Below are 17,931 nucleotides of genomic sequence, written 5' to 3'. Positions count from 1 at the left end.
ACCCAGAGCAAGCAATTAATTCCTGGGGGAACAAACAGCTGTGCATATCTATCAGTGTTATAGAGGGAGAACAATTTATGAGTTTACCCTGTATAAGTTTTATACAGAGTAAAACGGATTTATTTGGGGTTTGGATCCCATTGGGAACTGGGTATCTGGGTGTTGGAGACAGGAGCACTTCTTAAGCTGTTTTCAGTTAAGCCAGCAGCTTTTGGGGGACGTGATTCAGACCTGGGTTTGTGTTTGTAGCAGGCGAGCATGTCTGGAACAACCAGGCAAGGTACTGAAGTCCCAAGTTGCCAGGGAAAACGGGCTCAGAGGTTGTCCCAGCACATCAGGTGGCAGTCCCAAGGGGGTTTCTGTGATCCAACCCGTCACAAGCACTTACTGGCTCCCAGTCTCTGCATCCCAGTTTCCCTCCTCAGCTTCCAGACCCAGTCTCTCCCAGTCTCCCCCTCACTACTCCCCTGCCAGTCTACAGTCCCAGTCTCCCTGCCAGACTCCTCCTTTCAATTTACTCTCCCACACCCACCCTCTTGCAAGTCCAGTTCTTGTCCTCTCTGAAAATCAGTTTCCTCCTGTATATGCTGCATGGGCCAAGCAAGCAGGTGGTTACTGAAAACTCAGAGGAAACCAGAGCAGACCAGAATTGCAATTGCAAGAAGAGTTCTGCTCAGCCTGGAACATGCCCAGCCTTGTCAGAATCTTTGGGAATTTAGCAGCTAAAATCTAAGAAGTCTCTAATGAGTATGTACTAAGTGCGATATTTAAAAGGTTTAAAACATGAACAAATTTGGACAGATTTTCATAGGGAAATTAAAAGCCATATCCCTGAAAAAGCCCACCTCCCTTTCCAAATTTCAAAACCCTACCCCAAGCATGGGGGCACTAGGACTTTTCAAATTTATTTCTGGTGCCCTCAATCACGAGCAGAGCAACATATCTTTTCCTTAGCTTCATACTCAGAAATGGCTGCAATATTTTAGCTGAAGTTTTCCAGAAAAATGCATCCAGAAACAGAACCCAGCATAGAAGACTTTACCACTTGGGCCAAAATTTAACAAAAGTTATAATCAAATGAAAACAGAGTATTATAATGGAAAGTGTCGGTCAACCTTAACAAGTGATAATAGCCCCACCTATAATACATGTTCCTTTTATTTTTAATCTATACATAATTGGAACCTCTAACTTTGATTCAGATAGATGGCCTTCCTCCCCTAATAAGGCAGAAAGAGCCATTGCCTACTATACAGTAACAGCGGTTCTCCAAGAAGTTGTTTGTGTGGATTTCCACTCTCCTACATGAGGCTCATATATACCTAGAGACTGGATTCTTTTAAAGAGCAGTGCACACTGAGGCCCTCTGTCCACAGTGTGCCCTGTGCCTCCTCATGCTCCCTGTGAGGACAGAAAGGACCCTTCCCTCAGTTCTCCCATAATTTAGAGTCTATGGTAGCCAAGACTCTGAAAGCAGGACAGAGGGTGGACATACTGGACAATATTTTTCATGCCATATTAAAAGAGGGCAATAAGGAACTCATTCAAATTGGAAGGGTTCACAAATGCCTTCTCTTCAGGCCCCCAGCAGGCTCCAGATAAAGAGATGTAACTGTCTGTCTACACTATTATCAAGACAAGGATAAAATACCGAGGGAGAGATCTGAACGATTGACGATTGTTAATCAGCTGATACAAATTTTCGAAGAGCCCTTACAAAGTGAAGAGTGACCAGGTGACCACAATTCTTAGACAGAACTATATAAGATACAAATGGGGGTTCCCATTTAGACAGTCATTTAAACGGAAGGACAGATCCAAAACAAAGTAAACAGGTACTTATAGACATGGGAATAGGTGAATCAGCTCAAGAACAATCTGAATGGGATCAAAGGCATTGGTCCTAGAAGTCAAAAAGAAATCACTGGGAATCAGTCAGATCAAAGAGTCTGGGCAGCTCAAAGATGCATCATCAAGACAAAAGGACAGACATGAGAGCAGAAGAAATAGTCCAGATGCAGAAGAACAAGATTAGTATATGGTCTAATCATAGAATGTAGGGCTGGGGGGACCCCAAAAAGTCATCAATACCAGCCCCCAGCACTGAGGCAGGTCCAAGTAAACCTACACCATCCCTGACAAGTGTTTGTCCCACCTGTTCTTAAAAATCACCAATGATGGGAATTCCACAGCTTCCCTTGGAAGCCTATTCCAGAGCTTAACTACACTTTTCCTGGTATCTAACCTAAATCTCCCTTGCTGCAGCTTAAGCCCCTTACTTCTCATCATACCTTAGGCGGAAAACAATTGATCACCGTCCTCTTTGTAACAGCCCTTAACATATTTGAAGACATATCAGGTCCCCACTGAGTCTTTTTTTCCCCTCAAGATTAAACATGCTCAGTTTTTTAAATCTTTTCTCACAGGTCAGGTTTTCTAAACCTTTTATCATTTTTGTTGCTCTCCTTTGGACTCTCTCCAATTTTTTGGCATCTCTCCTAAAGTGTGGTACCCAGAATTAGACAGTACTCCAGCTGAGGCCTCACCAATGCCAAACACAGCAGAACAATTACCTCCTGTGTTTTACGTATAACAGTCTTGTTAATACACTCCAGAATATTAGCCTTTATCACAACTGCATCACATTATTGACTCATATTCAGTTTGTGATCTACTATAACCCCCACATCCTTTTCAACAGTACTACCAACTCACCAGTTATTCCCCATTTTGTAGATGTACATTTGATTTCTCCTTCCTAAGTGCAGTACTCTGCACTTATCTTTATTGAATTGCATCTTGTTGTTTTCAGACCAATTCTCCAATACAATAAATAATGAATATTATATCCATGTGGTTATGACAAAGGGATATAGCAAACTGGAAGCTGGGCTATACAGCACCCAGGATATTTTACTCTATATGGACACAGTATACTGAATGGATATAACATTATAGTTAATTTAATGTTGCGATTTATATTCTAAAGATTAATAACAAAGAAGCAGAGACCCAGAACTCTCCTACTGAAATAAATTTGACTTTAGAATTAAACACAAACATCCCAAAATTTATATTAATTGGAGAAGGTTTATGGTGGAAATTTTTAAGAATAAGAGAATTCAAATATGATGTAATCATCTCATAATACCCAATGTTATTCATATATGTCCCCCCGCAGGTATTTTTTACGCCACAGAAAATAGATTCTGCTGGCGAGGGGCTACAATTACACCTTTTACCCACCAGGGGCTGCTGTGGCACCAGAACAGAAGGCAGCTGGCTCTCGCGCTGGAGCAGCCAGCCACACAGAGGCAGGGAGCAGAGGCTGCATTCCTCACAGTGCCCTACCGCGGGGCCAGGTGAGGAGGCATGGGATATGGGGGGGGACGTACAGAATGGGACACATGGGGCTGCTGGGGATGGGGGGGTAACAGACTGGGGTTCAGAAGAGCTAGTGGGGGGACAGACTGGGGTGGGGGAACAGGAGTTAACGCGGGGACAGCATTGAGCCAGGAGCTGAATGGTATTGGGAGTGCAGGGACACTTTGGGGGGGGGGGTGCAGGGTGACATAGGGACAGGGGGAGGAGAGAGGCTGAGTGGGGTTCCAGGAGCACATGGGGATGGGGGAAAGGAGAGTAAAGAGACACATGGGGACACGGGAGGGGGTGGCTGAGTGGGGGTGCAGGGACCCATGAAGACGGGGTGCAGGAACACATGGGGACGGGACTGCAGGGGTGGCAGGGACACATGGGGACGGGACTGCAGGGTCACATGGGGATGGGGGCGAAGGGGTGCAGGCTCACATGGAGACAAGAGCAGATATTTTCGACTGAATGGGAGTGGCTAGGGGGTCAGACAGGGTCTGCATGGGGGAGGCTCCCCAACTCCCTAACAATCTCCCCCGCCGCCCCACAAAAAAAGAAAATCTGTTCCATACTTCTCCCACCCATACCCAACAACCCTCCAAGTTCACTCCCAAGCTCCTTCCCAGCAATTACTTCCCTCTCCCTCAGTTCCTCCATTAACCCAAAGTGCCCCAAGCCTTTGCACTACTTCTGAAGTGTGCAGGAAATATGTTTCTGTATTGTAGTTCAAATGAATTATTACTCAAAGTTTTGTATTAATATACTAGTAAGGAATCTATTTGTCAAAAAGCATTTCCTGAATCTTTTTTGTTGTCTGTGTTGTTACAGACATATTTGTTGACAGATAATTTGAAATAAATTACCAAAATAATTGAAACTGGTGTGATATTGTGTTAATAAGGTATGCAGAATTTTAAAATATTGTGTGCAGAATTTTTAAATTTTTAGCACAGAATTCCCTCAGGAGTAGACTGTATACATAAGACATTCAGGAGGAGGAGTCTGAAGCTACACTTCCAGGCCTCAGAATCCATTCTCATCATGAAGAGGGAAGTGCAAAGGACAATACTAGGCAGCAGACGTGGGAAAGTATAGCAATGGAGGCAACCCAATACAGGAAAAATGTGTGTTTAAGATACCTTTTTGCCACAGCTATATGTGATTTTCTAAATCGTTTTAACACCACAAAAACTTCCATTAAAATACTCCTGGGGGAATGCTGCGCTACTGCGTGTGTGCATAATTACTGAGACCCACATATTTTTATTTTTTTGTGCAGAAAAAAGCTTCTGCCGAATTGTTACTGCAGTTCCACATTTTTCCCAACAGATGGCGCTGTGGTGTAAGAACTGCAGCAGCTCCCAGCAGGAAATAACTTCTGCAGTTCCTCCTTTTATCCACCTGACAGCGCAGTGGCACAGAACAAAGCACCAGATCCCCACCAGCAAGGAAAGAGAAAGAGCCTGCCTTCTTCGCCAAAGGCCAGGTCAGGAGACGGGCTATGGGGAGATAGCAGCTCATAAGGGCTAATGGAAGAGGACAGACTGGGGCTGAATGGAAGTGGAGGCACAAGGCTGCAGGGGGTAGGGAGATGCAGGGACACATGGTGATGGGGGAGGAGTGCAGAGCTACACAGGGAGAGGGGATGGCTGGGTGAGGGCACAGAGACACATGAGAACGGGGGGGGGTGCGGGTGCAGAGACACATAGGGCCAGGGGAGTGGTTGGGTGGGGGTACAGAGACACATGGAGACAGGGGGAGGAGGTACAGGGACACAGGGACAGGGGAATGACTGGCTGGGGGCACAGAGCCACATGGGGAGGGGGTACAGAGCCACATGGGGGAGGGGTGCAGGGCCAAATGGGGATGGGGGGAGTGGGTGTCTGAGTGGGGGTGGAGGGACACATGCGGCCAGGGCGTGCAAGGACACATGGGGGTGCAGGAACACACAGGGACAGGGAAGATGTGCCTGACTGAATGGGAGAGGCTCGGGGTCAGCCAGGCTCTGAATGGGGGAAGCTCCCTAACAACCCCTCCGTGCCCCCCCAAAAAACCTGTTCCATATTTTTCCTACCCATACCCAACAACCCTCCAAGTTCACACCCAGGCTCCTTCCGAGCAATTTACTTCCCTCTTCCTCAGCTCCTCCATTACCAATGACTCCTCCAATCCTTTGCACTGCTTCTGAGGGGTGCAGGAAATACGGTTCTGTGTTGTAGCTTATATGAATTATTACTCAGAGTTCTGTATTAATATGCCTAGTAAGGAATCTATTTGTGAAAATATATTTCCTGAATCTCTTTTGTTGTCTGTATTGTTACAGACATACTTGCTGACATGTATTTTGAAATAAATAACCCAAAATAATTGAAACTGGTGTGATTATATTGTGTTATTTTGACAAATAAAATATGCAGAATTTTTAATATTTTGGCGCAGAAGTAATTAAAAGATTAACTTTAAAGACAGTATCTTGGAGAAGGTAATTGTTGGTACAAGAGAGCTGTTGGGGAATTAAACAATGTCAACTTTATGCCAGGAGACAAAAGAGATACATGCGCATCTTTAAGAAGCTTCTGATTTTGCAATGCACAAAAATACATCAGATCCCTAACCAAAGAAGTGCAATGTGCTCTGGCTGCATTATTGTCAAATGAAACAGTTCTTTTATCATTGCTGATCTTTTTCATCAAACGAAAAATATTCTGTTGAAAATGTGCTTTATCATTAATGGGTCCAATGTGTTGTGCAAAGAGATAAAACCCCCCTTAAGTTTATAAGTTTTAGAAACAATAGAAAACATTCAATGAAAAAAAATTGTAAAAAGGAGATCACCATAGTTTAAAATTACTGCTATTGAAACATTTTAATTAAATATTCTTGTCTTATAGAATAAAAACAGGGCTAGCTCAACTTCTATTTTTCCATACACGGGGGATGAAAAACTATAGAAATGGACCAATTTCTATCACAAGGGTGTGAGGAGTGGGGAATTGTTGAGTGTAAGTATCACCTTCCTCACCCTCAATTCCAACCAGATTTCCACAAGTTTAAGGCTCTGCAGTTTCAGGGAGTGTGGCCAGACAAGAGAGGCAGAGCGAGAAGACTGTTATTCAGCACTTATTATCTCACTTATTCCCCTTCAAATCTGCAGAGATTTCCTCAGGTAACATAGTGCTGACCCTCTCTAAGACCTTCCACAAATTGATCTCCTTATAACGGTGGGGAGGGGAAGTTTGGGACTGCTGTCATAATGGTTCCTGAAGAACCTTACTGCTATTTTGGGAGAGGGGAAGTGGAAACATTAGGAGTAATGCAGAGTCTTCTGGGCCTCCAAGCAAACATTCCAGCCCTCCTCAAATATAGTAAGATCTGTGGGAAAGCCCTGCGGATATCATGACAGCACCTGGTTTGAAGGGCCATGCTCAACCAGCACTCCACAAGAGGCAAACCACACACACGGGATGGGATGATTCCAAGGAAATTGCAAGATGAAATTTACTTTCCCCATCCTCCTCCTTTCCATGCAGATGTTATGATTTGGCCCACAGTCATATTTTACTATAATAGTCTGACATATGGCAATTGATTTGCCTCCTGTTTTTAATAAGAGTATTTTTATGCAGACATTTAAATACTACATCAACTCTTCTAAAAAAAACCAAACATGTGGAAGTTTAGAGTACTACATTCCCCTCTCTTTGTGATTAAGATATGACTCACTAAAGCAAAAGACAAGTACCTAGTCACTGAAGACCTAACTACATTAAAAACTTGACTTGTCACAGATGGCATGTTACTAGCAACAAGTACTCCTGAACCAGTGTTGAAAATAGTTTATTTGCTACCACTAATAGGAGAAAACCATTCTCAGACTATTACAGAAGCAAGATTAAGACTTACAGTATATACTTGTTCATAAGCCAAATTTTTTTAGTAAAAAAGGGAAGGACCAGAGAAGAGGGTCAGCTTATGAATGGTTATAGAGAGGGAGAGGTGGGACACAGCCCCTCTCCACAACAAAGGGAGCAAGGCGAGGCAGCACAGCCAGCAGAGCCAGAAGGGAAGAGGCGGGGCCTCTCTGCTTATGGCCATGCTGCTCTCCCCACAACCTCCGAAGCAGCTGCAGCTCCGGGACCCGCCCGCCAGAGCACACTGCGGCCATGCCGCCCGGCCCCGCCCGCCGGAGCATGCTGCGGCCAGGCCAGAGACATCCTCCCCTGGCCCTCCCCAGATAATGTGGGAAGGGATGGGATGGGGAGAGTGTGGGGGCCCCGGGCTAGGGAAATGTGGGAGGTGGTCACAGGGGCTACTCCCCTGACTCCCAGCTTCTCCCCCCCCAAAAAAATTTCCCCACCAGTTGCTGTCCCAGCCCATCAGGGTAAGCAGCTGGTGCAGGACACTTTGTTTACTTAGGTTTACCTCCATACCTGCGGACGCTCGAGGTAAACAAATCATCTCGGCCCGCCAGCAGCTTATCTTGATGGCCTGAGAGCCAAAGTTTGCTGACCCCTTAATTACAGGGTCGGCTTATGAATGGGTCATAAAAATTTTCCATTTTTACTTATCCATCATGGCGGGGGAGGGGGGTTGGCTTATTAACTAACCAGCTTATGATCGAGTATATATGGTACTTCCTCCAAGTATAAATAAGTGTCCTGCCCACCTCTTCAAAACTTAGCCATATATAGTGGAACATGTAATGAATAGCACTTTTCACTCCAGCTTACCAACAAGACTGAATAAAAACCCGGCTGTATCTCCCACTGCTTCAACTGTTCCTCAGCTGGTTTCAGCACAGCACTATCTTGACTGGTGGCTTGGGTCAAGACCTGCAGAACAACAGTGCTGGCACTATTGAGATCCATGAAAATCTGATAAGGATATTTAAAAAGGAAAAAACATTAATGTACAGATTAATGAAAGATGCTGAACACTACACTCCCAATCCAGCAAAGCACCTAAGCATACATTTGGTTTTAATCAACTTATAGGATCAAGCCCTTACAAAAAAAAATGTACATAGTGTTCTATGGCACGCAACACAATAGTATTTAAACACTTGAATATATAAATGAATTTATCCTCGTGCCACCTATGCAAAGCAGAGTACTGCTCCCCATTTTACAGATGGGAAGCCAAGTCACAGGGTAATTAAGTGACTTGTTTAAGGAAATCTGGGGCACCATGACAGAACCCGAATTTACTGAGTCCCAATTTAGCGCCTTATCCACAGAACTATTTTCTCTCTCTAATGCCAATTTTTCCACATTAGTAGCATGCAGCCCATCGTCTCCTAAAATGCTAAGAGAAAACTGGATGTGAGCAATTGTTAAGATACCAGAAAGAATATAAGTTTAGCAGCTTTTAACTTTCAGTGGTGGCTACTGACAAAAGAAAAATATAAACATTCATACTGTGATAAGTTAAGGATATAGTTTATCCTTTTTTCCCTGGAATGGTACAAGTATTAGGAGTAATGCTGTTTATTGCTTTCGTCTGGTAGCAGAGGATACAACTTTGGACATAAATTAGCCAAAGTTCTTCCAGTGTCTTCACTTGTATGACAGCCCTTCTGAGCGCATATAGGCTTCATAAGTTTCAGCAGGAGAACAAGCCCATAATCTATGATTGCAAGTTTTCTCCATATCCAGAGCATTACAAAAACAGTCAGGGTTTCTTGGAGGCGTTTTTTATTAGTTAACTTTCTGCAAAGCGCAACAGGATCACAACAATACTGTAAGTAGCTTTAACTTTCACAAAAGGCAGGGCACCGCCTGGGATGATATGAAAGTGTCAGATGAGTGAAAATTAAATATTAGCTCTTTTGCCTATTCTGAATAAAATGTTGCTTTGTTAAAAGTAACTGATCCATTTCCAATAGTTAATTTACACAATCTCATCTATTTAAGCATTTTATATCTATTTAAATTAAGAGGCTAGATTGTAGAGCTTCAAAACTAGAGACAAAAAGATATAGAACTTTCTAGGCATATTTGCACTCATTAGGCATCCATGTTAATGCACATAAACCTAATTCATCTGAACAGGGAATGCTAATTACTTACTTTGCCACAAAATATAAATTTGTTCTCATATTTCTTTCCCTTTTAAATGTGAATTTATAATGACCTTGCTGTCCGATTAAAAGAAGCAAATGTTACATTAACTACTTGTGGGGGAATTCTGCAGCAAAAAATTAAAAATTCTGCGCACGATATAAAATTCTGCATATTTTGTCAAAATAACGCAATATAATCACTCTGGTTTCAATTATTTCAGGAATTTATTTAAACTACAGAACAATTGATGGAGAATGGGAGTAGGGAGCACTGGAGGAAATCCCCAAACACCCGTGCCTAACAGTAATGCAACTAGGTTTGACCCTTTATTTCTAGTTATTAGTCAACAAATATATCCAGCCATATGCTCAGTGTTACATCATAGACAACTGAAGAGCAAGCGAGGGCTGGGGAATCAAACTCACAATTTAAATTGGCTACTGACCATCTCCAGAAAGGTCAGTAGCAAACAGTTTCTGGAGCACATTCTGATAGGAATTTTTTTCAGTCCAAAAATTTAGACCAGTTCTAATCACTAAAGTACCATAAGCATTTATAAGACCATACTGTCCTTACACCACTCTGGCAACGTAAAGGAGCCTTAAAACTTTTACACCTGTTTTATACTCCTGGGGGAATGCACAGAGAATGGGAACAATTCACTAAGCAGGCAGGCTGCTACATTTTGCTCTGTCTTCGGGGACATTGCCTGTCCACACCTACCTCCTCAGAAACATCCCAAAGCCTGCCCCTCCATACCCACACCAAGCATGATGCAATAGCGAGCGAAAGGGACAGAGGGGGGTCTCTCTTTCACACACAGGACTGTAAAGCACTCCTCCCTCCCGGGTAGTTATTTACGTCTCTACTGGCTGCTCCGAGTGCCCAAACCAACCTGCTTGCGCTGCCAGGGAGAGATGCATGACCACTCTTGCAGCTTACCTTTGCTTCCCCGTCAGAAGTCATTCTCCTGCATGGAAGCAAAGAAATCTGCAAGGGACATGAATTCTGTGCATGCACAGTGATGCAGAATTCCCCCAGGAGTAATTAACATGATTGCAGAAATACTGTTTTGTCAATTTAAAAAGGAAAACAACCTAGGAATAATTATAAATAAAATTAGATAGGACATAAAGCTGTTGTTCTAAGTCTGTACTAAACAAACATTTCAAGATACAGATGCAAATTAGCAGAAAATATTTTTTTTATTTCATGCACCTAAATTATAGAAAATCAGTCAGTCATTTGAAAAATAAAACAAAGCACAAGTTTCCTCTAAAACCTGAAACAGATACTATTTGCATACCACAGTGATAAGCACATGAAAGAGTCTTAAAGGTGAACAAGAAAGTTCACATCCAAAATTTTCCTTTCTGCTTCTTAATGGTTCCTAAACAAAGCACAAAATATTTTTTGTTCTTTGTTCACGCTCACCCCAGAAAAACACCAGACAATTTTTGGTTGTTCCACTCCCTCTGAAGCTTTTTGCAGTTAATATCAACAATGCTTCTTTAGTACAGAGAAAAACTGAATACAGGTTTCAAATAATTCAATGAACATGCACCTCCCTGTTTACAATCTTATCTCTTGGACTGTGGTAGGGTAGAGGAACAAGCAATGAAAAATGGCTTAAATAATACCTGTCCTGAGAGAGTATGCCTGACTTTTGTTAATCAGGTTCACAAAGCAGGGATATTGTTCAGACAACAGCAGTGGTCAAGTGTGCTTTTTTTGATGAGGCTGGCAAGAAATTTACAACTTTTTCTTTTGGACACAGCTTTTACCACATTCATCCATAACTTTGTTGCATCTAGTTTGACTTACTGCAAGGTTCTCTACTTGGAGCTACATCTGAAAACCACACTAAAATTTTATCTACCACAGAATGCAGCTGCCTTTACTTAGCAGCGTTTCCCACAGGCAGCATATATGAACAGCGCTCAGCACTGCTCTGCACTAAATTCCAGTACATTTATACATGAATTTGAAAGTGTTTTATTTATAAAACTCTTTATTGTTTGGATCTTGTATATCTTAGAGGCAGCACCTCCTCATGTTTTACCCCATCAGTTGAACAACTTGAGTGATCAAAATGTAAGGATCTAGATACATTGGTGGAGGGCCCAAGATGTGGAACTTGATCCTCCCCTTTGTCAAACAGATAATTTTGCATATCTATTTATGACGGCTCACTCCGAGATGAGAAGTTTGACTGGGTGGTGAGAAGGGTTTTAGTGCTGATATTAGATCATGCAGATTTTCTATTTTTTAGTATATGAGGACAACATACATATTCTTGGATAGGCCCTTTACAACTGAAAGAAATTAAGTTTAATAATTACGTTATGTTCTACACTGACAAAATTACTTCTTTTAAAAATTATTCAATCAAATTATTATGCAAAGCATAATATTAAATAGGCAATCAACTTAACGAATACTTCTAAAAACTTATCTGCTAAGTGTTGCATAACTGCCAGTAATATTACATAATTGAAAGATTAGAGACAATCTATTTCTCTCTTTTACAATTTAACAGTACACAGTTGACAACACTTTGTGTATAGTTAGTTTCCTTTGTGCGTGTCTTTCATACAGTAGGAGGAAAAAAACATTTTTGAATTATAGGAAAATTATAATAAAGCCACAAAAATTGGCAGAGGCAAGGGTAGTAGCAAATTATTTTTTAACTTTTTAAAAACTAACTAGATTTCAAGTTTAAGATTTCCTTTTAAAAACTAACCTATCTTTAAGAGGAAATTGATCCTTTAAAAGTTGGACAATTTAACTAGTTTAGAACATGAATTAGTTAATATAATCTGTTAACTAAAATTCTAATTGTACAAATAAATTGGGTACAGCTACAGTACTGGCAAGGAAATTGATATAAAGAAATAAATCAAAGGATTACTTCAGCAAAAGCATGTAAATCTTGCATTGCCTGGATCCTAAAGAACCCAATATAACAACTCATTCATAGCCAGAAATCTCAATTTGTGATAAAATAGTATGTTATATTGCCACCAAGTGGTAACAATTCATTCAATCTCTTTCCAAACCCTTAAAATTATATAGTTTGTAACCTAAATCTAGCATTTAAACAGTGTTGCTATTTTATATTTAGGCTTGGCAGAATTCAAATTTTTTTTCAATTCTGACAATTAAGTATTTTTATTTTTACGGTTGTAAGAAGTTATGGGGTTGTGTAGGGTTAGGGTAGCACAGACAGTGGGGCTGCAAGAGGTTCCCAGTACTGACAACAGGGCTGCAGGGGGCTCCCCACATGGTAAAGGGGTCCAAGATACCTTTCCACAAGGTGTGGGGGAGGTTGTAGTCCTGGCCCAGCAGAACAGAGACCCTCAATCACAGCTATAAGGAGGACAAGCACCTGAGCATGGGGTAGGCCACCCTGATGCTGAACAGTTCCTGCTGAGCAAGTGGAGTCATGATAGCAGAGCTGCAAAGCTGCAGGGCCAGTGACACCAGACATCTACAGCACAAGGTGCAAGGAAGGCTGCAGTATTGGTGGGGCAGAACAGAGGCCAGCCAGGACTGCCAGGAATAGCTCCTGCCCAGGGTCAGAGCCAATCAGCAGCATGGTGGCCTCCCCTCTGACTAGGGTCTCATCCTCCTCCAGGTCATAGCTGGGAGGGACCACAGCCTTCCCCATGCAGGAATCGGGGTCATCAGCCCTGTGACAGCACAGGAAGCTCTCTGCAGCTCAGAGTCATGGCCCTGCTCACTAACTCCCAGGACTTTCCCTGCTACCACAGGGCCGATGCCATCCAATCCCTGCAAGTGCTGATGCGGGCAGGGAGGCTGCACTCACATCAACTGTTATCAACGGATTTTTTTCATCTGTTTCAGTATCTCCGCTGATAATTGATGTTTACCAACATCTATCACTTTAAACTGAATCCTGCCAAGCCTATTTTTATTTAAAATCAAGTCACACCTATCTGAATTATTTCCCTGTCTCACTTCTGAAACAGGAATGGAGTATGCCAAACATTCTGCAGCAGATCTTTCTGCTCTGGAATTTAATATTATTGCAACAATTCTTCCCAGCATTTGCACACATATAGATAAAGAGCTTACCAAAAGCCAGAATGCTGTGCAATATGTAGCTTTGTTGTATCATTTTATGGGAAAGAAAATGTCATGGATTAAGAAAACATGTATAATGTCAGCACCCAGAATGTGTTCAAGAAACACCAATGACAACAGCACTTCTTTTAAGAGAAACGGAGGCAGATGGTGTTTGCATCGAAAGAATTCATTTTTCCAAAAGACCAAAAAATCTTCTGAAAAGGCATGTCATCAAAAACAAAGACTTTTCCAGAATGTAAGATTATACTTTCCCCATAATACACTTGGTAATAAAAGAGAAATACAGAATGCACAGAACTGTTGCTTAATAGAAGATTACATATGAACTATTCCATAATGCACCAGCAAGTTCAATTATATGAGTTATAATTTCTTAAGAACACAGGCTATAGTTTTGCTAATTATTTTACCATTATCCCTTTTACAAGCTTCCATTTTTAGAATGATCCAAACACTATCCAGATATTAGATTAGCATGGTAACACTTCTATTATTAAGGGGGGTTAAGTTTCGCACTTAAAGCTGGAATTCAAGCTCTTTGTTTTGTAACGCAACACTGTGTACCTTCCCTGAGCTTAGAGCACAGAATCTGAGAGTACATCATAAATTTTCTGGAGATTTTTCAGCGAAATCTGTTCCTCAGTTTGTGAACTAAAATTAATTTAAAATGGGCCCTTCAAGAATTTTCTCTCCATTGTGTGATCTGACTCTGTAGCCCTTTTGCTATCAAATGGCTGGTTTGTTATTCACATTTTCCATATAATTAAGACTTATCTACCAACTTTGAATGTACATTTGAGGAACTTAAATTTACTTAATTACAGTCTATTAACTGTCTTTTCCTACCTTTCCCAATATAGTCACAATCTTCCCTAACTCAAAATGGCTACTATTTCCCATAACTTAGAATAGAACCAGAAATATCCCCGTCCTCAGTAAATTTCTTCACTGTGTGAATTAAGCCAATTATTAAAAATATATATATATTATATATATGGAAAAACAGGAATTCTACCATGTGAAGCCATAAGGACCCCTCCTAGATCTTCCTCTATGTGGATCACCATTAAAGTAGGAATCAACAAACTCTTTGGGAGTGGGTTAAGCAACTATTTACTAAACATCAGAAAAGTGCTAGAAATCAGGACTCCTAGGTTCTTCTCCCAGTTCTAGGATGGAGCATGTAGTCAAGCACAAATATTTGTCAGATTCTATAAGAGAGGCAGTGTGGCTGAGTAGATAAGACTGGTCTATGCTACATTACATATCTGGGTTCCATTTCCAGCTCTGAATACCATGTTACGTTACCATGTTATGAGACACCTCTCAACTATACTCTAATGCCCACACAGCACATTTCCACTGACATTGTCAAACTTCCTCATACTCACAAAGAACATCACTCTGCTTCTATTTGATAAGAATACATACTATACATTAATCTCCTCAGAGCAAAACACAAAACCTTAATTAAAATGTCAAGCATCTTCCATGAGCACAAAACATACTTCACTCTTGGTACTTGTCAACCCAGAATAATTTGCAATTAAGGTTTTGCATTATCCCCAATTTAATTCCTTTTAAACAAAACTTTTGTTTATGGAATTAGTCCACATAACCTAGACAACATTAAAAGTGGCTAACACGCAGTCAACCTACATTTCTTTACAGTGGACTGCACTTCCACTTACATCCTCCAGACTGGAACATGCAGTGTCCTCAAAGGACATTGCTAATGGTATTTCAAATATCAGCCAGTAAATAGCCTTTAGTGTCATGGAAATTTACCAGCCCAGATAACAAAATCTTCTCACCAACTCTGACAATAACAATAATTAAAACACTAATATTATTGTACTTTTCATCAAGTAAGTGGGCAAACAGAATGTGGCATGGACTGAAGAATGCTCCAGAGCAATGCTTTTTCGATTCTCCACAATAAAAGCTAAGGCACTACAAGTACAACCATGTCTAATAACCAGTTTATGATTTACCTAAATTACAACAAACACTAGTTGAGTTATGTCCACATAGAAGGGTCCCCCGCACGCACACACACAATAACCAAGTGCCATTCAGGTTTCTACATTCATATATAAAAACATAATTAGGAGACACAGTATTGGCACATTCTGGGAAACTTGGATAAGCAATCCCATAGATTCTTAGCAAGGACAGAGTGCACAGAGGTTATTTTATCTTAGGTACCTACTTATTTACTGATTTCTTTTATTTCAGAACTATTCATAAAAATATCTGTCATAATTTCAGTACCTCTATTTAGTGAGTGGCGCTAATCTCTCCTTTAGTAGGAATGCCATTTTACTCATGGTTCCTGGTTTGGTCCCCAGGACTTCCCATCTGATCATATGATGTGAGACCAAAACTCCTTTTCCCAAAAGAAAGCACTGAACATGTTGTTGTGCCTCCTATTTTTAAAATAACCTCAAATATGTCTAAAGCCCAAAATCAATTACTATGAAGTGGGTGCGTAACTGGCTAAAAAATCATAGCAAAAAAGTAGCTTAAATGGCTTCCTGTCAAAATGAGAGGATCTAGCAGGGTATCAGAGGGATCTGTCTAGGGCCCAGTACTATTAAATATTTTTATTAATTACTTGGAAAACAGGAGGGAGAGTGTTCTTATAAAATTTGCAAATGACACCAAGCTGGGAGGGGTTGCAATCAGTTTGGAGGACAAAAATAAAATTCAAAATGACCTGGATAATTTAGAGAACTGGTCTGAAACCAACAATATGAAATTCAATAAAGACAATGCAAAGTACTACTGTTATGAAGGTAAAATTCAAATGCACAAATACAAAATGGGAAATAACTAGTTAGGAACTAGTACTGCAGAAAAGGATCTGAGGATTATAGAACTCACCCATCAGAAATAACCCCTCCTTATAATGACTGTCATGGTTTTTATGCTGTAAACAGATTACAGTATCATTTGGAGATGAGGGCTAACATATACCCATAGTGATCATTTGTTCCAAAGGCTTCCAAAAGCAATGCGGCTATGAGTCTCTTAATTTTCAGAGAAGCCAAGATACCATCCAATACATACCATGGACAAGGTGGGATTATTACGTACCACGTGTACTAAGGTTATATTCTAATAAAATTAGAAAAGGGAAAAGTAACTCACCACTACTGTGACAGCCCTTTCCCCAGTTCTGGTGAAAAATGGTGTTGTGAATGGGTCCCAAATCCTGCTTTTTCAAAGACCTCTAAGAAGAGATGGCAATTCTCTAACTGGAAGGCTAATTCTGGAGGAAGGAGGAATCTTCTGAAGGAAGAGGGAAATAACCTAAAGTGAGAAAAGCACAGCCTGTGAAGAAATATGGAGCTAATGCCTCAGTCCTTCCAGTTTCCCCAACAGGAAGTCAGAAGATAACTATGGGGCTAAAGGTGTGGGACTGGAGAAATGGATAATAGCCCACTTTCTCCTCCACATCAAAAGGAAGTACTTTGACACACCTATACAACACAAGACTCGCTAAGGCTATGGCTACACTACAAGGCTTTTAGGAACATGGCTGTGCCACTACAGGCATGCAGTGTAGCTACTATTTGTCGACTGGAGAGAGCTCTCCTGCCAATAAAAAACTTCCACCCCCTCAGAAGCGGCAGCAGCTTTCTTCACAGCTGTTCACACTGGCACTTTTTGTCGGGGGGGGGGGCTGTTTTTTTTAAACACTCCTGAAAGACAAAAGTGTTACGGACGAAGTGCCAGTGTAGACAAAGACTAAGAATAATCCTGAACAGTCTTCTTTGCACCTCCTCTAGCACCCTCCTCTCACCCCCTCTGTTCCGCTAATTATCCCTGCCGAGGTGCAGGTACGAGCCCTTATCCTACATGCTTCCACGGGGGATAAACTCGGTGTACCGTAGCTTGGCAGGAGGGCGAGGGAACCAAGGGGCGAGCACCTCGATGGGGACTTTGGCGATCTCTCGGGACTTTTCACAGGCTGCACATTGGGGTCCCTGGTCCAAGTGTCCCGAGGCCGCTGGGGCCCTGCCGGCCGGGCTGTCCGGAGTCCGGCGGCGCCGGCTGGGGCGTTGGCTCACACTAGGGGCAGCTCCCCCGTTCTGGGCGCTGACACAGGTGACTCCCGCTACCCCGGCCACGCACAGTCCCCAGCCCGGCCCGCCCCCGACCCTGCCCCAGGCTCGGCCAGCCCCCGCCCCAGGCTCGGCCAGCCCCCGCCCCAGGCTCGGCCAGCCACCCCTCAGGGCCCAGGGCCCGCGCTCACCGTTGGGTCAGAGCCGCTGCACGTGACGCGACCCCCGCCTCTTCCGAAGCTCGCGCCACAAGCCGGGACCATTCGGCTGCTGCAGCAGACACGCGCCCCGCTCCCCCCACCGGCGCGTATTACTTACGT

At 42.2% G+C, this 17,931-nt stretch overlaps 1 protein-coding gene across 6 annotated transcripts in view; it reads right to left on the bottom strand.

The window, feature by feature from the left end:
• Positions 1–17,927, bottom strand: part of IPO11 (importin 11) — a 297,412-nt gene extending 279,485 nt beyond the window's left edge. Inside the window, exons 1-3 of one of the 6 annotated variants that reach the window (XM_048851650.2) lie at positions 17,803–17,927; positions 16,695–16,856; positions 8,100–8,243 (exon numbers count right to left, since the gene is read on the bottom strand). In XM_048851650.2, the coding sequence (XP_048707607.1) occupies positions 8,100–8,237 (138 nt within the window). In that variant the 5' untranslated portion in view covers positions 8,238–8,243; positions 16,695–16,856; positions 17,803–17,927. Of the gene's footprint in view, positions 1–8,099; positions 8,244–16,694; positions 16,857–17,435; positions 17,675–17,802 lie in introns of those variants that run through there. The other 5 variants (XM_048851646.2, XM_048851648.2, XM_048851647.2 and 2 more) reach the window with 5 other exon arrangements.
• Positions 17,928–17,931: the final 4 nt, after the last annotated feature.

This window comes from Caretta caretta, chromosome 5 (assembly GCF_965140235.1).
Source record: "Caretta caretta isolate rCarCar2 chromosome 5, rCarCar1.hap1, whole genome shotgun sequence".
NCBI classification, from domain to species: Eukaryota; Metazoa; Chordata; order Testudines; family Cheloniidae; genus Caretta; species Caretta caretta.
This window is presented reverse-complemented; position numbering and strand designations above follow the sequence as displayed.